This window comes from Benincasa hispida, chromosome 8 (genome assembly GCF_027475165.1).
Source record: "Benincasa hispida cultivar pf3 chromosome 8, pf3_genome.v1.1, whole genome shotgun sequence".
Taxonomy (NCBI): Eukaryota; Viridiplantae; Streptophyta; class Magnoliopsida; order Cucurbitales; family Cucurbitaceae; genus Benincasa; species Benincasa hispida.
In genome coordinates, this window is record NC_143485.1 from 27,029,884 (window position 1) to 27,054,581 (window position 24,698).

The window sequence follows — 24,698 nt, forward strand, 5'->3', positions numbered from 1 at the left end:
TAATTACATTAAAATGCACATCTCTCATATAACTTATAGTTTTAATATGAATCATATTCACATTAAATTTTAACCTATAGTAATTATATAAATCTTATTTATAAGAATAAGACTTTAATCTCATTCAAATATTTCTTTTGCATACTATATAGCTTTAATTATAAATCATGTTTTAATTAACTATATATTATAATGTATCAATATACATTATACTTTAAATTAATCATATTAATATAATTAATAGCTTCAGCTCCCTTAAATAATTTGAACAATTCAAATTATTTCAAATACCATTATCCCTTGTTTTTATCCTTAGTGAGTTAACCAGGAAACCTTATGGATCTACAAATTAAAATCTCTAGTTATACAAGATTAATCAATTAAACTCTTTAATTAGATTAATCAACATTCATTAACTGTGAGTCACTCCATTCATGACCGATAACTGTACTCTTTGTACTGTAGATATATTTTTGTGTCTATGTATATAACCAATCGACAGTAAGTTCCCCTTCACTAATTGCTTATAACTACAACTGGGTCAAATTACCATTTTATCCCTATAGTTACATCTAACTCTTTACATACCATTGATTCTTCTAACGAACAAAATAGTTTATAGTCTAATTATAAACTAACCCCTCTCGAACTAGTGAGAGGGTGAAACGCCTCATTATTCAATACTTGGAATCAGCCTTTAAGAGAGCACTTCATCTACTTTTCCTTAAGACGGAATTGAACGAATTCCATCTGGTGTTGTTGTATTCTCAGCTCCTTGTTCGAACAATTCCCCTAAATGGTGGGCATAATGAGTCGACGATTCTGGCTACTCTCACCCATACAGATCAAAAGATTGCCCTCATAGGCAAGAGTTCACAACTTATCAGGATTAAAGTCAAGTCACCTCTGATCATCCTAGTGAAATGTAAGTCTCTTCAAGTAATAGTGTTATAAAGAGAGACTAATCATCTTGTGATCCGGTCCTATACAAAGAACCTAAACTCCATGTCTCCACATGAACGATCAAGATCAGATCAGTTATAACACTTTACAACTATTGTAACAATTATAGAGCGAGTCATATCCATAGTATCTTATCTATATACTTCAGACCGTTCAGGTTATTACTTAAATATGATCCGTTTGTATGTCAAATGCATACATGTTTAAGTTACATAAAATAACCTTGGATCCTAATTTATTAGATTGAGTTAATGCAAATTAAATGTCAAATAAAATAAAACTTTATTGTATTAAATAAATAATTTGTGTATAAATAATTTACAAACTACGAAGTCTACGAGATTTATAGCATCAATCCCAACAATTTTCCACTTATCCTAAAGATAGTGAGGTGTAAAATACAAACCATAATACAAAGTAAGGTACACAAAACAATAAACTAGGACATATACTGCATAATACTTCAAATGTAAGTTTCCTTCTTCTTCTCTCTAGTTCTTATTATTTCATGCTTAACCTATATTGCATTGTGAATGCATATTCTTTTCTGCGTTCTAAATTTCTAAAATAAAATCGAAAGCAAAGCTATCACTCGCTTCCACTGCAGGATTCAACCTTAAAAACATAGACATTGTTGAAATGAGTTTAGCCTTATTATCTCATTGCTCTTTAAATCTTAAATTTTTTTACGATGCTTTTTCTACTGCAGTTTATTTGATTAATAGACTTCCTACATTAGTCCATCAAAAGATATCTCCCTTGGAAAAGATTTTTGGAACAAAACTAAACTACTCATTCCTAAAGACCTTTGGTTGTCTATGTGATCCATCATTATATAACAAACACAAACTTGATCTTAGATCAACCCGTTGTATTCTTTTTAGGTATAGTTCCATTCACAAAGGTTACAAATGCCTATCTAATATTGGCTGATTGTATGTGTCTAAACATGTCTTATTTGATGAGACAAAGTTTCCTTCCATGTCTTTCTTCAGTCAAAACAATCATCCTCAAATATCTATTCAAATCCAAGCAACTTACCAATTTTTCAACCCAATTATCCATCCATTATTCAACTTAGTATATCAACTTTATGTCCAGTCAATGACCCATCAAATCCATCTTCAACAGAGGCTTTACACTTTATTAATCTGTGTACAAATCAAATATCCAATAGTTCCTTAGCTTCTCCTCTTCCATCTGATGTTCCTTCCTCGAATACTTCACAACCCTTCTCAATGTTGCACCAACCTCTGCCTCAACTACATCTCCTTCTCTTTCTCAAACTTCCTCTGCAAATCATTTTGATCCTATTAACAGTGAGAGTTCATTCAATGTTGCACCTCTGCTTGATTGATCTCATGTTGTTAATAATCATCAAATGGTTACAAGGGGAAAGAATGAAAATTTTAAGCCCACGGTATTGTTAGTGGAATATCTTGACATTAAGCCTCCAAATGTTAAATAAGCTCTAGAATGTCCGTGCTGGGTAAAAGCAATGATAAAGGAATACAATGCTTTATTAGCAAATGAAACATGGGCTTTAGCCACAGCTAACTAATAAAAAGGTGATTAAATGCAAATGGGTATTCAAGATCAAAAGAAACTCAAATGGATCTATAGCTAAAAATAAAGTAAGGTTAGTAGCTCAAGAATATAATCAAGTTACAGATGTTGATTACACTGAAAGATTTAGCTATGTCGTAAAATTCGAGTTTTGTTTACTTTTGCTTTATATTATGGCTGGGAATTAAGACAGTTTGATATAAATAATGCATGTCTTCATGGATTGTTAGAAGATGAAATATATATGGCTCAACTACCAGGTATCATAGACTTCAAAGCTCCTATAATGGTTTGTAAACTGAAGAAAGTATTATTTGATTTGAAACAGGTTCCTCATGCTTGGTTTGATAGATTGACTTCTTTTCTACATTCACTGGAATTCACAAATTCTAAAGTTGATTCTTCTCTTCTGATTTATCATAAAAATATAATATTTTATTACATTCTAGTATAAATAGATTATATTGTCATCACTGGTAGTTCAAAATAGATGGTTGATAAACTCATTGTTGATTTAACTAATTAGTTCTCCCTTAAAAATCTTGGTTTGTTAAATTATTTTTTAGGAGTTGAAGTTTCATACCCAGAAGCTCGAGGTCTTTTTCTCTCACAAAAGAAATATGTTTCAAAACTTTTGTATAAGGCAAAGATACAAGATGTTAGAGCAATATATACTCCTATGGTTAGCGACTCAGTTCTGTCTGCAAATCATGGTGAAAGATTTGATGATATTCGACTATATAGGAGCATAGTTAGAGCTTTGCAATATGTAACTAAGTGTGCCAATTCATGCATTCTCCAAATCAATTCCATTGGCAAGCAGTAAAACATATTCTCAAATATTTGGCAGGAACTCTTGAGCATGGTTTGTTGTTTAAGAAATCAAAAGATCTAAATATTCATGGTTTTGCTGATGCTGGCTAGACTTCAGACCTAGATGATAAAAAATCAACTTCAGGAGTTTGTATTTATTTTTGAGGGAATTTAATGCAATGAGCTTCAAAGAAACAAACAGTAACATCAAAATCTAGTACAGAAGCAAAATACAAAAGTTTAGTTTTTTTTTTTTTTTTAAGAACTGATTTGGTTAAATTCTTTGTTCGATAATTCAAATTGCTAATTATGTCAATCTCCAATACTATGGTGTGAAAATTTGAACGTTGTTCATTTAAGTGCCAATCTAGTTCTTCATTCTAGCACCAAACATGTTGAATTGACATTATTTTGTGAGAGATCTAGTACAACAAAAGAAAGTTCGAATTCAACATTTTCTAGCTCATGGACAAATTGCAGATGTGTTTATCAAGCCACTCTCAATTACAAAGTTTCTTCCTCTAAAAGATAAACTCAATGTATGCTCTTCTCACCATATAGACTTGGGGGAGAGGGGGGAGTAATTAAGAGAGTTGATTAAGCTGGGATTTATGTATTTATATTTATTACAGCTGATCAGTTTATTTTCATTAGTTTGTTAGTCAGTTGTACATTTTGTTTATTAGTTTTTACATAATCTACCTTTTATATAAAAGTCATTGTGCTTGATTATTATCATCAATGAAATACTACATCATTTGTGATCCTCCCTTGTTTACATTTTGAAACTCTTTGGACCAAACCACCAAACAAAAAGAATCCACCAACGACGAATGACTATTCCATCCCTCAAGCCCCAACATAATTTCGAATTTGGCGAAAACTCTAAACATAATTTCAAATTTGGCAATCAACAATGGCTCTACAACAGTCCGGCCATTGAGGTTGTTATGTATAATACTGGTGCTACATGGGAAGCAATGGGAAACATCTATTTTATCCCTTTAATCCATCAACCTTGTTCTTCGAACCATGATTGGGATTGAGAAGACGAGGATCCATCCTTGATTTCTAGTTTGTGATGGAACTAAGAAGAGGTCGGAGAAGATGAGCAAAAAAAAAAAAAGTCTTTACTTAACCTATTTTATATCTCTTTTAACTTTTCTTAAAATTAATTTTGTAATTGTTTTTTCAAGTAATCAAATACAATTAACACATCATCAAATATGATTACCATCAAGCCCGTACTTAAATAGGCAAGGTCATCATTTTGATTTGAAATTTTAAAAATCAAAAGTGCATTTTATCCCATATATAAATAAAATTCAGATTGGTTTGATTTTTTATGGTTTTTTAAACTACTGAACCAAGGACATGACAGAGATAACCAATTCTCAATGTGAATGAACCAAAGAACTCAAAAAATTAGAAAACTAGACCGAAACAGCAGGTTGGGTCCGGTTCGTCAGTTTGGACCGAATGTTGAACCCCATCAATATTCAATCTAACACGTGGCAACTTTATGACAAAATTCAAAATTTGAAAAACACACATCTCAAACTTTTTGTCCCGCTGCGGACCCCACTTCATTTCATCATCCACCAATCAGTGTGTACATGTGGGCTCCACTCACTAGATTTGTTCAAACTTTAAACGGGCACTTCTCACTCACTCTCATTCAAAAATATCTGGTGGATAAGTAAAATAGAAATCCCCTGTAAAAGCCCCTACCACAATCTTCCTGATCTTCACTACACGTGTACAGACCAAATCAATCGATTGATCACATCCCCATAATACATCCATCCTCACCATTCAATTTCAAACGATACACCTGTTCAAAATACATCGCGTCACACACAAATATAGCTCCGCCACTCAGCCGTTTCCCAGCCCCGAGAAAAACGAGTTGAAACGGCGTCGTTTCTAGCAACGGCGTGCGTTTCAATTTTGTTCATCCCAGAGCGCCAAAACAGTTGCCAGAACTGAAGAAAAAGGATAAAAATCAGAGAAGAGTTGATAGTAGAGAGAGTTGTAGAGTCGTGATAATCCGGTGGATCTTTTTCAAGTTTTGAATTTCATTTCTCTGATTCTGTTTCAAAGATGGAGATTGGATCGGGTGCGATCGGGTCTTGCTCGAAAGAGCAGCTTAAGATCTTTCAGGAATGGTTCGGTTTGGCCGACTCAGGTATTTTTCTATCCTCAATCGGTGTTTCTTGTTCTATTTTACTCATCAACGATGTTTATCGTTTTGTTTTCTGTTCTTCTCTTTCCGTGTAGATGGAGATGGTCGTGTTACTGGAAATGATGCCATACAGTTCTTCTCCATGTCTCATCTTTCTCGCCCTGAGCTCAAACAGGTATCCCACTTGTTTTTTTTTAAGTCCATTGAGTTTAATAGCTCAATCTAGCGTTGACGCCTGGATACTGGATAGATTAGAGAATTGTGATCCTTTTCTGTTCATTTTAATTGTTGTTAAGTTTAACTTCGATGTTTTTAGTAGGATGTCCGAATTCGATGTGCTTAGGGGTGGATAATCAGTATTGAAAACTTTCTTATTTGAACGAGAATTCAAGAAACTTTTTTATTTGTTTATTTGGTCAAATATTATTTTTACTTTCATTTGTTATGTGGTCATAGATTTTCATTTGGTTTTGTTTTTAAAAATTTTGTGCTTATTGTTTTTCTATCTTTTTTTCCAAGTCACGATTGAGGATTTTTTTTTTATGGTAAACTTAGGAGCATTTTAACTATATATGCATCAATAAGTTAAATGCTAACACTGCATTTATTGCATCGAGTATATGCTTGTGCTGTCTGTTTTTCTTTGTATGACATGGGTAGTTGCACATTGAGTAAAGAGTTTTGCTCGGATCGTAAGCACAACTTTGGGGGGTTTACTTATTTGGGTGTATGATATGTATTGGATTCTTGAGTTACATCTTCTTCCCTTTTCTACGATGCCATAAGTGAAACTAATGTGATATTTCATTTCCTGTTTAAAGGTTTGGGCTATTGCAGACTCCAAACGACAAGGATATTTAGGGTTCAATGAGTTCGTTACTGCTATGCAGGTTCTATATTACTTTATTTGGAGTTTATTACATTAACCAGTACATGGAGCTTTTTCTAATTCTAACATTGTTTTGATAACAACCAGCTTATTTCTTTAGCACAAGCAGGGTATGACCTGAACTCAGACATCCTCAAGAAAGCAGGCAAGTTGAATGATGTGTTTCATATTTGTCTTTTACTTTTAACAATTTGAAGTTCTTTTGGCTTTTATTCTTGATTGTAACCGATGAATTTCTGGTCTGGCTCAAGACATCAAATAATACAGATATCTTCTGCCAGAATCTTTAATTCTGTGGCATGTCAGTATTTAAATAAGTGGTATGTTAGGTCTATAGATTAGTTTTACTTTATCTTCCTAATCCTCGAAATGTGACAATGCTTTCATGGTATATAATTCAAGAGGAAGCATAATCTAAGCAAATTTCTTGTAGACTGCCCAGGTGATAATATTGTGATTCAGGGCCAGTAATTATTTCTGACCAGTTAATCCATCCTCTAATAGTTGGTTCCTTGATTGATTTTATTGCATATTATTGAGCTAGATTATTTGAAAACTATTAGTGAAAGGTTCAGGTAGAAACGGATAAATCTGATTCATAGATTGTAACCAGAAAGTGCTTTCTTTGAATTCAAACATTGTGTTCATGTGCTTACATAACACTTTGCAAAGAAAAGGCACTACTTGTTTACTGTTCACTATAAATTGACGCCGTTCTATTTCCTTACAGCCGGCATGGAGGAAATTAAACTTCCAGTGCTAGAAGGCTTGGACGCTTTAGTTGTTGTAAGTAATATCACTCATCTGACAATGTTGAATTTCCATTGGAATACAGAAAAATTAATGTAAGCTTATCATTTTTCTGATTCTCTTTTCAGAAGACTAAGAGATTAACAATATCTAGCCAACACGAAACAAATGGTTGGAAAATTTCTGATCATTGAATTCCCATTATAAAATTGCCAACTTGGTCTGTGATTTAAATTGGTACTCTGCTAATTTAGGAACTGTTCAACCTATGCCACCGTCATCAAATCCATGGTTTGCTTCAAAATCTGGGAGCAAGGTACTATGGGTTCTTTTCTGTTGACTTTTTTTCTTTTTCTAGTTTGCCTATGTTTGTTATGTTTGTTTTAGACATTTTTTAATTTGTTCCAGATCTAATTTTTGCATGATAATAATGATATGAAATTGCAAATGTTAACCTATTCATCTGTGGTAATGTTATCCTCTGCATTATTTCTTGTTAAGATATCCCATACTGCGGTTACATCAATAATTGACGGTTTGAAGAAACTGTACAATGAAAAGCTGAAGCCTCTGGAAGCTACTTATCGGTTTAATGATTTTGTGTCCCCATTCCTGGTGAGTAGATTGGGAAACATCTTGTCCACTTAAAATTTTTAAGTAAAGATGGAAGAAGAGTTATTGCAAGGTTACTGACATTGTGTATAATGCTCTCCTTCAATGCCTTTCAAATTCTTTTTGACTTTGCAGACAAGCAGTGATTTTGATGCTAAGCCAATGGTAATGTTGCTGGGCCAATATTCAACTGGAAAGACAACATTCATCAAACACTTGTTAAAATGTAATTATCCAGGTGAGTTGAATTTTCTTTATCACCTTTTGTAATCTGCATATATAAACTTTGAATTATGACTTATTATTTATTTAATCTTTTTTTTTTCTTTCAGGAGCTCACATAGGACCTGAGCCAACAACTGATAGATTTGTAGTAGTTATGGTAAGGGAAACCCTTTCTTTGTTGTTAAATAATAGTATTGAACTCATCAATAATAAGTATTGTGTTAAACTATTTGCTTATCACTGCAGATGATCTTTCTCCTCTTTGTTTTTTTGTTTAAGGAAAGATATGGATTTAGTGTGTCTAATTCCATATTCACTTTTATATGTTTTTTTCTCCTTGTTGAATGTGTTTTTTATCAGTTCTCAACCGAAGAAAAGTTGGCAGAAAAGACTTAAAGTTTTGTTTTACTTCCCACTGTGTGAAGTTTGTTTTCACCGAAACTACTTTAGTCGATAACCCAAAATCAGATAAAATTTTGAGTCATCAAAGGGGCGTTTGGGGTAAGGAGTGTAGTTGTAAAGTTTGAGTTGTGAACGTCTTCTACCAAACAAGAAGTGGTATTCATAATTCCACTCTTCTAACTCCAACTCGTCGGGCCAAATAATCCCCAAACTTTACTCATGTAATCAAACTGGATGATATATTCTTAACAAGGGGGCATATGCTAACACGTTCATGGTTCCATTGGTTTATTGTGAATTTCTACTCAGTCTGGACCAGATGAGAGAAGTGTTCCCGGAAACACTATTGCTGTTCAAGCAGACATGCCATTCTCTGGTTTGACAACCTTTGGTGGAGCGTTCTTGTCAAAGTTTGAATGTTCTCAAATGCCGCATCCTGTATGTTGAAGTTTTTAATGGCTTAGTTAAAAAAATTTAATACCGTCAGTTCATTTTTTTCCTCTTAAATTTATGCAGTTGCAGTTTCATTTTGCTAAATTGGTATAATGAAGCTAATACTTTTCACCTATACTTTCAGCTCCTCGATCAAATTACATTTGTGGATACTCCTGGGGTTCTATCTGGGGAAAAGCAACGCACACAGAGAAGCTATGATTTCACAGGGGTTATATCATGGTTTGCAGCAAAATGCGATCTCATCCTTCTTTTGTTTGATCCCCATAAACTGGATATCAGCGACGAGTTCAAGCGTGTGATAGGATCTCTTCGTGGTCAAGATGATAAGATTCGAGTTGTTCTCAATAAAGCAGATCAAGTTGATACTCAACAAGTAAGATTTAATTATTTTCTTCTTTGCATTGTCCTTTACTGGAGGATTGTATATAATGTATAATTTTTACTTTCCATCATTCTAGTTAATGAGAGTATATGGAGCATTGATGTGGTCTCTCGGTAAAGTGTTGAATACTCCAGAAGTCGTTCGTGTTTATATTGGGTAGGTTCTTTGATTCACTCTACTCTATAGTTGTGTCTGTGTGTGTGTTTTGACGGGGGTTGCAGTTTACATAGTTGTCGTTTAATTATTTTAATTTATTGTTAACTTGATATTTCTTTTGGATATTGTGTTTGATGTTGACCTCAACCATTTTGATTCTCAATTGATTTACTTCGATCGTCTACCATATTTACTGATTTATATAAACTATAACGTCTGCTTCCTAACTGATCCATGACAGTTTGAGTGCTATTACATTCCTCAGCATTCCAGTTGTTTTTTAATCCAATTCTACATGACTCATCTCTGACCTTCATCGGTATCATCATTTTCTAGCATTTCTTGGTTAACTTTATTATCTGATTTTATCAGGTCATTTAACGATAAGCCTGTTAACGAAGCCTCTGTTGGCCCAATTGGTCGCGATCTTTTTGTGAAGGAACAAGATGACCTCTTAGCAGACTTGATTGATATTCCAAAGAAAGCATGTGACCGTCGGGTATAATTCTAAAAATACATGTTTTTGAGTGCATATGCAATAAGCATTGATATCTACCTTTTTTTCCCTTTTGGCATCACTATGGCCTAGATAACGAAGTTTTGATTTTCTCACATTCCAGATTAACGAATTTGTAAAACGCGCCAGAGCGGCTAAGATTCATGCCTATATAATCAGCCACCTTAAAAAGGAGATGCCTGCCATGATGGGCAAAGCTAAAACTCAACAACGGCTTATTGATAATCTTGAAGATGAATTTGGAAAGGTAGCTAAGCGCACTCTCTATATGTATAGGTTAAGTTGTAAAAAAAAAAAAACCCTTTTAACTTTCTCGTCTTTGTCCTATGTTTAAAAAATATCATCTATACTTTCAAAAAGTTACAATATTACTCTTGACCTTTTACCAAATTTCAATTTGGTACCGGAGAGGAGACTTGGAACGGTGTGACATTGCCCTAGAACAAAAATTTGGATCGTCACCTTGTTTTAGATCACCGTCACACTATTTTAGGTCTCAATTTTCGTCTAGCATTCTACTCCAAAGATGATTTTGAAATGTTTATGAAAAATGAAGGATAATATTGTAACTTTTGAAAGTGTAGTGTAATTTTGAAACAAAGTGTAATATTTAGGGGTATTTATTTATTTATATAATTTACTTAGATATATATCTCGATGAATTTCTATGTGAGGTGTAAATCATAATAAGTGAGAAATTCTTTGAAATATTTATGAAAAGTGAAGGATAATATTGAAACTTTTGAAGTATAGGGGCACTTTTGAAACAACGTACAAAATACGAAGTTTTGTTTTGTTTTTTTTAGACTTTTTATAATTTAACCAGATATATATCTCCATGAATTTCTATGTGAGGCATAACTGAAAGCTCGGGTTTTCACAGGTTCAAAGGGAGTACCACCTACCGGCCGGGGACTTCCCAAATGTGGAGCATTTTAGGGAGGTATTAAATGGGTATAGTATTGATAAATTTGAGAAATTGAAGCCTAAAATGATTCAAGCTGTGGATGACATGCTTGGCTATGACATCCCAGAGCTTCTGAAGAACTTCAAAAATCCTTATGAGTAAAAAAAAATATTAAATATCAATCTCAATCTCTCTAATTGCATTGCTACTTGCAATGAAAGTTGATGATGCAAAGTTTTGTTAGAATTCAAAATTTTGGGAACTTTTTATTATCTTTTTATTTCTATCTTCCTTTCAATTAATGCTCAAATGTATGTGTATCTCGTGGTTGAGCATTTTGATGTAATCTTCAAGTTTTTGGGTTTATTATAGAAACTAAAAGAGAATGGGGTTCTTCGTAGTTCATTCCATGGGTGAAAATAGTTGCTTTTTCTATTGAGAGTTTGTTGGCAGTTCGTGGCTTGTTGTAAGATAATTTATTATGTTTTATTAATGGTAACTCCATTTGTGCAATTGGTCCAAATAAATCGTTAAAACCAAGATGACGGAACCAAGGAAGATATATTAAATATCTAAGCTTGGTTTTATTGGTTAAAATATTTTTGTGGTTTTCTAGAAAAAAAAAAAAAAAAAACCTCTAATTGAATATAAATATCACGTATTTATACTCATTGAAAGACACGTACGATATCACGTATTTATATTCATTGAAAGGCATGTACGATACATGTAGCTTGAAATGTCTACTAAAGTTTAATGACAATTTTAATTTTGATTAAATTTATTTTTCATTGAATTTAATTAGTAAATATTTATTATGAACTTGAATAATTAGTAAATGTCTCTTGTTTTGAGTTAATTTACTGTGTAAATGAAATTTATTGATGTGCTAAAAAGTTTTTGAGACAAATTTTAATAGGGGAATAAGATTTTGAATAATTATACTTATAATCAAGTTTAAATTTTAAATATTTGACATGAAATTTTAAATTATAGAAAGATAGAACAAAGTATAAAAATATATGAATAAAGAAAATTAATATATGATGTAATTTGAATAAAATTTTTAATTTGGAGATAACAAAGCTACCTCTTTATCTACGAAAATAAAATTGTGGATTTTCAAAACTCTATTTTGACATGGTTCAATATTTTCTTTATAAGTAATAAAAAAAATTAATTTCAATTTTTTTAAAAAAACTTTAATCTCTTTTGCAAGAGAAACCATTTTTTTGTGACATATTGAAACTGTATTTTATTTATTTCTATGAAATGTGGTGTATAATTTTTGTTTAATGGATTGCATGAGTTCAAAATTGAATTACTAGTATTGGAAACAAAAATAAGAGATAAATTTTTGTTTGCGCTATTATGTATGATGGAAAGGTCTAAAATTAAAAAGAAAATCAAAAGGAAAAATAAGATACAAAATTTTGTTTTTGCTACTGTGTTTGTGAAAGAAATATAAATTTGGAAAAGAAAAGTTAAAAAGATTAAAAAAATGTTTTGGTCTTGAGAATTACTTGTTGAAAAAAAAAGTCTTACAAAAAAAAAAAAAGAAAAGGTACAAAGAAAAGGGCATTTTATATGGTTATTTGTCATAGGAATAATGTTGTAGTTTTATGTTTCTTTAAAAAAAAAAATGTTATATAGATGGCAACAAGTGAACCTAAGCATAATTTTATTATTTATATTATATATTTTCGATCTAGAGGTAAAAGATTTACATCTCAAAAATATATGATATAACCCATAAAACTATGCTTAGGATTCTAATTAAGATTGGTAAAAGATTCATCCATCTCCTATTCACGTGTCAAATTAAAAAGAAACTTGATGATGTCATGATAGCATTAATGAAATAAAATAAATACGATAATAACCCATTAAATTCAATTCTTCAAATTTGAATCTAGGATTCTAATTCAACTTTCTTATCTCTATATAAACATATATTCGGGAGATAATAACATTACTTATTAAAATATTAAAAAATTATTTTAAATTATAAAACTAGTAAAAATATTTATAAATATAATAAATATCACATTCTATCAAATTGTTATATTATATAAATATTTTAATTCATTTAACCATTCTAAAATATTCTCATAATTAAAATATCCGATTCTCAATATCCCAATCTTGTTCTTACTTCTTAGATAGAAAAAACCAATCCTTCCCGGCAAAAGTATATAAATAATAGTAATAATAATAATAAGGCATTGATCAGAAAACCTCGGCCCGAGATTTGTTGAACGGAGAGCCAAAAAATGGATAATAGGAAGATGGGGAAAAGGTTTGAGGGGAAGGTCGCCATTGTTACTGCTTCAACTCAAGGTATCGGCTTCCAAATTGCTCACCGTCTCGCCTTGGAAGGCGCCTCCGTCGTTATTTCTTCCCGCAGACAGGTTAATTCATACTCCCTAATCAACGCCCTTGATTCTGCTGTTTTCCTTTGTGATTCTCTTGAGGTTTTTTAAATCATCGACTTCTAATCGTCGTTTTACGTTGATCAAGTCGGAACGACGATTCTCGAACTCTTTCTTTTCATTAGAAAGCAATATTACTTGCAGGATGACTTTGTTCGTTGTAATCTTAACCTCTGCCTCAGATCTTCTCTTAGTTACTTAAATCTCGCCTTATTTGATTTTAGTCTTTATTTTATCAATTATTTTCTGTCTTTTCTTTTGAATTTTGTATACTCTTTTCGATCTCTATAGGGAAAGCACAATGTTGGATTTGTGCTTTGAAATACACAACAGTGTTTGAACATAGATCATATCAGATGTCTGTTTGGTGTAGTACAAAAAATTTTACCAACAAGGACAGAAAACAGATTTTATGAAATTTCAAAAGTTAAGACGGCATCTTGGATTATGAATATGAAAAATTGAATGAATTAGACAATTGAAGAATCAAGATAGGATTTAAGTTTTCTTTTTTGCTGCCAAATTTGAGATAGCTCAATACTATTGGATATAGCTTCTACACCACACTTAAAAGCTCACCTTCTAATCTCTTGTCATAGAGAGAAGAAATTTTCTTCATAAAGAGTAGCGATGATAAACATAAAGTAGACAAGATATCAACTTAAACAAGAATCTTACTGTCAACCACTTCTATCAATTTGGTTAATATATGTTCTATGGTAAAGTGTCATTTTCTTTTAATAACTGGTTGATGTACAAAATGTTGAAGACTTAAATGGACAGCAGGAGATAAAAACTTTTCTATTCAATATTTATGTGAAGCATAAATCATGAATGTTATGGAAACTATAACATAAAGTTTGTGGATGCTTCATTTCTTAGTCATATTCCTGTTGTTGGCCATTAGTGCATCCTTCCTGACTATTCAATAATAATGATAATAATGAGCAAATGGAGAAAAGGAAACGGAGTCGGAGGAAAGGAAGGCAAGAATTAAAAAACTAGATATATTTTGGTTATTTCGAATTTGTTTTCAGCAATCAGCAACAACTTTCTGGTTTTGCGAACGAAACTTCAATGGTGACATGTTTGCTTAATTCTTTTTTGGTTTCCCTATACTTTGTTCTTACAGATGGTTTCTTTTTGAAGTACTTTTGAAATATTTCTTTTTTTTTGGGGCTTATGAATTTGTAGTAATTTTTTTCAACAAGAAACAAAAGAATGAGTAGTAATTTTAAATGCACAAGAACTCGATCCAATTGATCACAATTCTTAAATGCAGTTTGTTTTCACTTTACTCGTTAACCTCATTACCTCTACTAACTACAATGAATTTACTTCTGCATTTACTTTTATGTTTTATGAACTCTTCTCAAATCAAATGTTCTTATAGATAAATGTCGACGAGGCAGTTGAAAAACTCAAAGCTCAAGGACTTGAAGTGTTAGGGATCGTTTGTCATGTATCAAATGCACAGCAAAGGAAGAATCTGGTGGAAAAGACTATTCAGGTGACAGTAGTTTTATGCTTGCTTTCTAAGTTCTCCTGAACCTAGTGAAAACTGAAAGTGGTTATAATAGATGATCCTTTAACATTACGTTATTGGTAGGTTCAAACTCATAAGGTTTTTGTTTCCAAAGACAATTAAAATTCTCATTTCATTAACTAAAAAACGTTGCCAGATTTTCGTTATTTCTCTTGTATTTTTGTTGATAATTAAGAATAAAGTCATATCAAGCTCAGAGTCAATGATGTAATCCTGCTACAGTATCTCTAACTCGCTGCTCTTGTATATGGTGTTATCAATAAGACAATAATGTTACAGTTTTCTTTTGGGTAAGAAACCTGTATATATGTACCTGTTCTCTTTCCCATTGCATATTTCAGTTATTAGTTTGAGGTTAATTGACATTCATTGGTTTGCTTACAGAAATATGGAAAAATAGATGTAGTTGTATCGAATGCAGCTGTCAATCCATCAGTCGAATCCATCTTGCAAACTCAAGAATCCGTCCTTGAAAAACTGTGGGACATAAATGTTAAAGCTTCAGTCCTCCTTCTGCAGGTACTACACCGAAGCACAATTTTTCAGAATATTGTCATGATTCAGGGCTTTTTGAAAATAAAGAATATTTCTATTTGAGATGGCATTCTATTTTGTATGAGAGTTCGATTATTTGTCCACTTAACACGTCTTTTGTACTACTCTCCTAACTTCTCAAGTCCTTATTCACTCACCAAAATATTGCCTATCTTCTCTATTCTTCTCCTCCTCTATTTATAACCACAAGTATAACAAACTCCCTAGCTAATTACTAATACACCCTTAATACTCTAATAACAGCCTCTAATATCATTCCTATCAGAACACTACTTGTGTATATATTTGAATTTTGTAAATTTCTGCCACAGGAAGTAGCTCCTCACTTGCAGAAAGGCTCTTCAGTTGTTCTGATTTCCTCCATTGAAGGATACCAGCCTTCTGCCTTATTGGCCATGTATGGAGTGACAAAAACAGCCCTTCTTGGACTGACAAAGGTTAAACAATGGCTTTACATGCTTTTTTTCTCCGACTCTTGTAACTTTTGAATAATAAATAGCTATATATTTTTCTGCTTATTATTCTTCTTGATTGATTTCCTTCAGGCTCTTGCTGCGGAGATGGCCCCTGACACTCGTGTAAACTGTGTCGCTCCTGGTTTCGTGCCAACACACTTTGCTGGTTTTCTTGTGACTAATGAAGCCGTTGTAAGTAACTGTTTTAATGCCTTGGCCTTTTTATTGCTCTGGTAAATATGTTTTAAGTTCTAAAGATAGTATCATTCGATTTGAACCAAATTCAGAGGAAGGGGGTTGAGTCAAAGACTTTACTCAACCGGCTTGGTACGACTGAAGACATGGCTGCTGCCACTGCCTTCCTGGCATCAGACGACGCTTCATATATTACCGGGGAAACTCTGGTTGTAGCTGGGGGGATGCCTTCCAGACTCTAGGCTCCTTTGCACTGTATCCTCAAGTTAAATAAATTAGAACTGGAGGGTGTTGGTTGGTTTTCTTTCTTGATTAGGAATTCAGAAATAAATATCTATATAAGCTCTCGTTTGCCTTTTTGCCTTCTTACTTATTTTGGGTTAGCTTTTGTAACAGAAAAAAAAGAAATCTCATTTATCTCAATAAATTTTATAGTGATATTTAATGTGTAAATATGGCAACTTCTTGTTTGCCCGTTAATCTCCAAGAAAGAAGGTAGTGCAGTTTTTGGTTGTGTTGTTTATCTAAGTGAAGTGTTTTTTTCGATTCGTCCTGAATACTTGATGGGTTGATTTATTTTTCATTTTGCTTGAATCAATATTACATTATAGACTAAATTATATAAAATATTCTCTGTGTTACGAGGTGTTTTAAAAAGCCCTTTGGATGCTGGCCTAGGCTCAAGGTGCAGGTATGGCGTCTCGCACTAGGCTTACAAAATAATTAGTTGCCTTTAGATGTGCACCTTCTTTGAAGTCCCAATGCGTTAGGCTCTGAGTTTGGGGTTTTTTTCATTATTTTTTAAAATGGTAACAATTGAGGTTTTTCTTCTTTATTAACTAAAAAAAATTAAATTTACTAAGTCTAAATGTAAAATTTCTTGTGTTTAGGTATTTTTTTTTCATATTTCCACATCAACTATGCTGTATTACATTTATATATAATGCGCCTCAAAAAAAAAAAAAAAAAAACTGCCCTTTTTTTCCAACTTGTGTTTGGTTTTATTGTGCTTGAGCTTTAAAAACATACAATATAATAAATATTATTTTTGACATGTCATAAACATTTCAAAACTATTTTTGGAATAAAAATCCTTTAGAATTTCAAATGAAAATCAAAATATGGAAGGACGATGACTTAGAACAGCATGGTAATTAAAATATTCATTTTTGTCTGAAATTCTAAAGATTTTCTAGTTCAAATGTGATTTTGAAACAAAGTTGGGTAATATTATGATTTAAAAAAAAATTAATCTATATTATGCCATTTCATTACTTGAAAGGATTGAGTGTAACAATCTCATTCTTTGGCTCTTGCACAGTACATTAATCTCTCTTCTTCTTGCATATAAGATTCCACCATCTTCATCTCAAATAATAATAATAATAATAATGTATATATGTTCTTCATTTTTAGGCATCTAAGTCCATTTCTACACACTACAAGCACTGATTTCGTTACCAACAAGGGTATTCTCGAGGATTTTTATGGTGCAATGGGAGCAAAGATTCGAACCTCATATTCTTTTAGTCATTACCACATATTTTATATCATTTGAGTTAAACTTATTTTTTCATTTTGATAATTGGGCACAAATTTCTCCCAAAATATCAACGGTATTAAATATTTTATTGGGTTAGGTGTATTTTATTGCATATTAATGATTTATGTTTCTAAGTTGGAAGTGGCCAATACTAGAGAAACAAAAGCGAGAGAACAAAAGCACATGGAAGTAATATCCAAAGAAACAATTTATGCTATGTTTGGGAGTGCACCAGAAATATTTTTATTCAAATAACTTGACAACCCAGATAATTCAGACTATCCAACAAAAATGTAAGGATTGGATTGGGTTGAATTATTCTATTTTTATTGGGTTAGATTAGATTGTGAGTTAGCTAAAAAAAATTGGAATAATAAGATAAATAGTAGTAATTATACTATCATTTGAAAAAATAGCAAACGGCAGAGTAGTTTTGAATTATAGCAAGACGCGTGGAGATCACATGAGTCAAACTTTTGGAAATCCTAAAATGTCATTATCGTCTCTTTTAAAAATGTAATTAATTCGACATTTGTATTAATGAGACTGTAATTAATTCAACTATATATTCCAACAAATTTTCAACGGCAACTAACTTGATTATTTCAAGCTGATAATCGTCCTTAAATTTCGCGATTTTAACCGTTATGAATTTATGTATCAAATTTAATATTTATTTTGAATTTTCAAATCTTCTACAACAACTAATTTTTAAATCTTTGTTTGAAATTTAAATTATCATATTTTATTAATGATCTCAACTTAAATTTATTGTTTTTATTATACTTTCTATTAAACTTAATCAAGAATCACAGTTTTAAAATACTTTTGAACATCATATTTATTATCGTTTTCTTCATCCTTTCGACATTTTCTTCTTATGATTGTTAAACCATTAAGAGTTTTGTTCAATGATAAGTAAGATGAAAATAATTACTATCATGACTTCCGATTTATAGAAGTTTCTATTGCTTCAAACACATATTTTAAACATCTTGTCGATCTAATCCAATATGAGGTTTTTCAACTTCTGAATGTATTATTTGTCGATTAACAATCAGGATGGTTGCAGAAATCCTAATGTGATTAGAATTGTGGAAGACAAAGATGTGAAATCCTAATGTGATTATAATCGTGGAAGACAACTGACGACAAGTCTACTTTGCAGGATGAAAGACTTGGCTTAATCGGTCATGAATAATAGTTCAAGTCGCAGAGTCTCTTCTTTCTAAAGTGATTCCTATCAAGCCATTGTGAAAAGGTATGCCAAGCATATAGATGGTGTTGGTATTAACCTGTTTGCCTTGGGAGTCTTATACCTACCTTGACTGATTCGATCAAGGAAGGATGTACCAACCTCGAATATTGTTTGTTTCTCTTCTATTAATTAGATCTCCATGATTGACATCAACACCACATCATAATTGGTTAGTAATTTCAATTGACGATTTTTAATTGGGATTTTCACACTCTAATCTAAATCGGTTTCTTTCTTCATGAATGCAATTATTTAGATAAAGTTTTTATTAGTCCAGTCCTCACTTTCTAAACTAATATTTTGGTCTAGAACCAAGAAAAAGTATTGTTACATAATTTTGGATAAGTTCAACATCGATGTAGATGGTTTAGTTGAGTGATTTTCAATTGCAGTGTATTTGTTTTTAAGTTTAATGTATAGTTTGGAAACTAATTACACTGTATTTATAGGTCACATAAATATCTCATTGGAAGTATCGCAAAAAACTTTCAAAAGATCTTTGATGACTACAAAACCTTTGTCCAAATTATAGTGTAATTAATTTTTCTTTAACCCTAAAATGCCCCCATCTGGATTTTCATAATTTTTAGTAGGGTGGAGGAAATTATGGTTGCGATGATAGATTTAGAGACAACAATTCTATTCACGACTAAACCATTGTTGGCGGAGGAGCCGATTTCGGAGAGAAAAATGGTGGCAACTTGGTTGGAGAAGGGGTCGGTGGAGTGATTAGAGCCTAGCCAACCGATAATCTCTAGATGTTAATTTTAATTACAATATAATTATAAATATTTCTTAATAAGTCAATTGCAATATCATTTGGATGGCTAGGGGTAGTTTAGACTTTTATAAATTCGTTATTTTTTATTTTTAATTTATTTTTCTTTTTTTGTGAATGAAATGATGATTTGCTATATATATATACATGTACATGTATTTCTCTTTATTTAAAATTTGATTACTTTGTATTAATTAATTTGTGAATTTTTAATATTTTCTTTTAAAATTATTATGATATTTGTATTTGTTTAAAGTTTGCAATGAATATCATAGATATTTAGTATTTAGCATTTGATTTTATGAGTTTTTTTAGTTATTAGTAATGTGTTGTATATAAATTTTTCATATTTTTCATTAAAAATAAAAAAATAAGTTATAACCTGATAACCCAACCCAACCAAAATTTTGGGATTGAGTTGGGTTTAGTTAAAAACTTTATTTGGTTTATTTGGGTTGTCAATTCAACCAACCCGAATTTTCAGATTGGTCGAAATAACACTCTCAATCCAACCAACCCGAATTTTCAGGTTGATCGAAATAACACTTTCAATCCAACCTAACCCATATACACCCCTACTTGTTTCAAAGTAATCTATTATAGTCCACTTGAACTTAGTTCGATAGTCAAGACCTTAGCAAAGGTTATATGTTTGACATTCTTATTAATTTATTCTAAAAAATACATGTATTAAATCAAAATGAACTTTACTTAGTGGTACTGGTATACACCTCGATTCAAGAGGTCAAAGTTTCAATCTCTTACATTGCATCTGCTGTACCAAAAAAAATGCATTATTAAAAGAAATCTTTTGTAGTTGCTTTAATAACATATTTTATTATAACTAGCAAAAAATGCATGTATATTGCACATGAAATTTCATAGTTTTATATTGAAGTATAGAAACATACCAATGATTAATAGCTATAAGTTAGGGAAAAAAAAACATTTTTAGTCTTTGAGTTTTTTTTGCTTGAAATAACTTTTTTAGTCCCAAAGTTTTTAAGAAAAGGTTTAGAATGATTAATAAGTAATTTTTTTTTTTTACTAATATTTTAAATGTAGACATGACATTTTTAAATTATTAAAAAATGAGAGTGTAAGAGAAAAGAGAATATATATATATATATATATATATATATAATTTTTATTTTTAATTTAAACCATGGTTCAAATTTTGTCTAATAATATATTTATAAATCATGAAACTAGATACCAATTAAATATTGAGTTAATATAATTTATTATTAATTAATTTTTTTTGAAACACTATTATCAATTAGTTTATGAATATGTTTTATCTATATTATATAAAGGGTAACGAGAAACATTTGATTTCTTCTTTTGCTCCTTTTAATTGATGGTCATTTAGATATCTTTGAGTAAAAGCTCATTAAAAACCATATCGTAGGGTGACACAAGCAAAGGTGTCTCAAGGTCGAGCATAAAAGTTTACTGTAAACTAATGAAGAAGACCGTGGGATGTGTTGACAAACATCCCTTTCCTACGTTGTCTCACATTTAAATCATCAGAAAGATCTCATTGTATCTCTAATATCTATTCTACATGAAATAAAGGAAGAACAATTTTTTTTAAAAAAAATCATATTTTATCCTCTAATCTCTTATTCATAATTTTTTTATAAAAAAAAAATCGCATTTTATCTCAAATATCTAAAGCTATATAAAGATAAACAAAATTAAAACAAATAACATATTATCACCTGATTTCTTATTCACAATTTTTTTTTTCTAAAAAGCGTATTTAATCACTAATAATCTCTACTTCATATTAAATAAATGAATTTTCTTTTTAAAAAATAATATCAAATTATAATTTGAAATCTAAAATTTCTATGTAAATAGCTAATTTCAACCTCTCATTTTTCATTAGGTATATTTTTTTAAAAAAAAAAAATTTGTTAACCAGTTCTATCTAACTCTTTGCTTTCTTTATTTTCTTCTTCTTTTGGTTTTTAGAAATTTTGTTATAGGTATTTTTTTTTTAACTTCTTTAATAGCAACATCTTTTCCAATATTTATTTTCTTTCTTTAAAAAAATTTAATTTCTATGTTAAGATAACACCCTTTCATCTGATTAACACGTGTCCTCTTTTTCATTTTTTTTTTTCACTTTTAAATTTTGTAAAAGCATATAGAGTGATTTAATATAATTTTTTTATAAGCTTTTATAGTTTTTTTTATGCACGCATTAGATTCACCTAGTGATCCTACTAATCCTCACATATTGAAGAGGATGGAGAAAAGACCTTACTTTTGAGGTCAAGAAATTTCTCAAAGTTCAAGCTATTTAAACACCGACAAAGTGACGGAGAAGAGAGTGAGTTTTAATACTTCTGTAGTTTTTTTTTTTCCATGTTTTGTTATTTCTTTTCTTTTCAAATATGTTGTAAGTACACACCAATTCATTAAAATTTCAAACAAAGTTTAAAATCAAGAAGAAGATGTTGCAAATCGAAAAGAGATTTTTTTAGAGCTTCTGTTTGCATAGAAAAAATTATATTTTAGTTGAAATTAAAATTTGAAAAAACTAGTTAAAATTATGAGGATAATCAAAATTTCTTTTCCAATTAAGAAGGAATCATTGTGAGATTTTATTCAAAAAAATAATTTATTTTAAATAAAGTTTGAAATTAAAAAAGATATTCATATCATCCCAACCAATTAAATAAATATAGATAAGAGTATAACAAAAAAATAATAATATTATGCTTTAAACTAAAGTTTAAGATTAAGAGAATAATTACATCATCCAATTCAAAATAATTAAAAAAATATTTTGATTTAATTTAAATTTTTAGAATTAGGAGGCTTATCAAATCATCCAATAAATTTTTTATTAAATAAAAAAATTAGCACGTATTCTTTTCTTTAAAATTCTTTTTAAATCAAAGTTTGAAATTAATAAGTTAATCAATTTATCAAAATACAGTTAAAAAAATAAAAAACTAAGAGATTATTATCACGAAATTTTAAAAAAATATATTTTAGTTTAATATAATGTTTAAAAGTAGGAGGGTAATCAAATCATCTAATAAAAAAGTTTTTTTTTAAAAAAATTATCACGCAATATATTTTTCTAAAAAATCTTGGTTTAAATTAAAATTTGAAATTAAGAAAATAATCAAATCATTAAAATGAAAAAAGAAAAATCACATTTGATCTCTAACTAATATCTACTTCACATTAAATAAAGAATTATTTTTTTTATTTTAGAAAAATTGCATTTCATCCCTAACTAATATCTTAAATAAAAGGAAAAATATTTTGTTTAAAAAAACAACATTTTATCTCTAACTAATATCTATATCATGTTAAATAAAGGAATTTTTTTAGAAAACAAAATCACATTTTATGTCTAGATCACAAATTTATATCTAACTAATATCTACTTCACCTTAAATAAATATATATTTTTAATATAATAAAAGACAATCACATTTTATCTCAATCAAATATCCACTTCACATTAAATAAAGGCAACATTTTCAAAAAATCACATTTTATCTTTAACTAATATCTATTTTATTTTTTTTTTATTTTTTTTAGAAATTTGTAATAGCTACTTCACATTCTATTAAGGAAAAATAATTTTCTAAAAAATCACATTTTATCTCTAATTAATATCAAATCAACCCAATTTTTTTTTTTTTTTTAAAAAAAAAATCACATTAGGAAATTCTTTTTTAAAAAATCACATCTTATCTCTAACTAATATCTACTTTTTTTTCTTTTTTCTTTTTAGAAACTGTAAAAACTATTTTTTAAAAAAGTCACATTTTATCATTTTATTTCTAGTTAATATATACTTCATGTTAAATAAATAAAATATTAAAAAAAATCACATTTCATCTCTAATTAGTGTCGTAGCACGTTAAATAAAAGGATTTTTTTTAAAAAAAAAACCAATCTATCTAAATTATTTTTGTAAAATCAAATTTGGAATTCAAATCTAAATTTTCTCCACGAACATTTGAGTTAAACTTTTAGTTTCCATTAGGCATCTTTCTCTTTTTTCTTTTTTTTTTTTTTCTTGTATTGGTTTTAATTTTATTAACCTCACTCTTTATTTTTTGATTGAATTTTTTTGTAGCTTAATTTCTTTAAGTATCATCGCCACGTTTTTGTATTTTTTGCTTATTTATTTTTTAGGACAAGAATTACTTTTTAGGACAAGAATTACATTTTTTTTGTGCTTAAGGTATGTTATCTTTTTAATTTTTTTTAATAACGTAAATTGTATTTTTTTTATATTTATGTGAGAATAAAATTTAGATTGAATAGTATTTTTAATTTATATATATACATGATATATGACATTTTCAACGTTATGAAATACGTGCTCCCACTAATATTATAAAATTCGTATAATTATCAATTTACAATGTTATATAATTACTCATTTTATGAACTCGATGACTTGAACATAAATAAAAGTTCAAATTACATAACAGGCCCCAAATTATCTAGTATTCCTGTGGTAGTTACTCATTTCATTAACATTTAACAACATAATTAACAAATACATTGTCTTATTAAATAATAAATATATTGTTTTATTGTATAAGATCCACGTAATAGATAATTTTTATTTTTGGATAAAATACCATGCTCATCCTTCACTTATGGGAGTTGTTTAATTTTATTCTCCTACTTTTAAATGTTGAATTTTAGTTATTATATTTTTAATAAATCATAAATTTAGTTTCAAAGTTAGTTTATGGTTTATTTTTACACATTTTTTATTATCTATTATCATTTTCATAATAAACTTTGGAAATATATATTATATTTTCTTGCACAAAACTTGTTTTTATCATTTAACCAATTTCGATTAAGAAAAAAAAGCTTTGAAGACCAAATTTATGATTTATTGAGAATATAGTAATTAAAATTAGATATTTAAAAGTACATAGAATAAAATTGACCAAACTTCAAAGTAGGGAGATCGAAATACATTTAAACATATATTATATTTAATATGAATACTCCTTTTATTACTTTAATTGAAAGCATGGCATTATATGAAATAATATTAAACAAACACAACTCCTAAATATGACATTGAGAATATAAGTTTGTTGAACTAAAA

The 24,698-nt window shown here is 29.8% G+C and overlaps 2 protein-coding genes across 3 annotated transcripts; both read left to right on the forward strand.

Annotated features, from left to right (window-relative positions):
- Positions 1 to 5,018: 5,018 nt before the first annotated feature.
- LOC120084217 (EH domain-containing protein 1-like) lies at positions 5,019 to 11,336 on the forward strand. 2 transcript variants are annotated; one of them, XM_039040121.2, is made up of 16 exons: positions 5,019 to 5,530; positions 5,623 to 5,702; positions 6,349 to 6,417; positions 6,504 to 6,561; positions 7,147 to 7,202; positions 7,295 to 7,337; positions 7,421 to 7,482; positions 7,668 to 7,781; positions 7,914 to 8,016; positions 8,111 to 8,160; positions 8,715 to 8,843; positions 8,983 to 9,234; positions 9,320 to 9,399; positions 9,772 to 9,898; positions 10,020 to 10,163; positions 10,800 to 11,336. In XM_039040121.2, exons 1-16 carry the CDS (start codon positions 5,446 to 5,448, stop codon positions 10,983 to 10,985), a joined length of 1,638 nt encoding a protein of 545 aa, XP_038896049.1. In that variant the 5' UTR covers positions 5,019 to 5,445; the 3' UTR covers positions 10,986 to 11,336. The 2 variants fall into 2 exon arrangements, with proteins under 2 accessions (XP_038896049.1, XP_038896050.1); XM_039040122.2 differs by having other exon boundaries at positions 5,235 to 5,530; positions 7,298 to 7,337.
- Positions 11,337 to 12,892: 1,556 nt separating this feature from the next.
- Positions 12,893 to 16,459, forward strand: IBR1 (indole-3-butyric acid response 1). Its single transcript, XM_039037991.2, has 6 exons — positions 12,893 to 13,234; positions 14,649 to 14,765; positions 15,186 to 15,320; positions 15,668 to 15,793; positions 15,902 to 16,003; positions 16,099 to 16,459. Exons 1-6 carry the CDS (start codon positions 13,097 to 13,099, stop codon positions 16,246 to 16,248), a joined length of 768 nt encoding a protein of 255 aa, XP_038893919.1. The 5' UTR covers positions 12,893 to 13,096; the 3' UTR covers positions 16,249 to 16,459.
- The last annotated feature ends 8,239 nt before the right edge of the window (positions 16,460 to 24,698 follow it).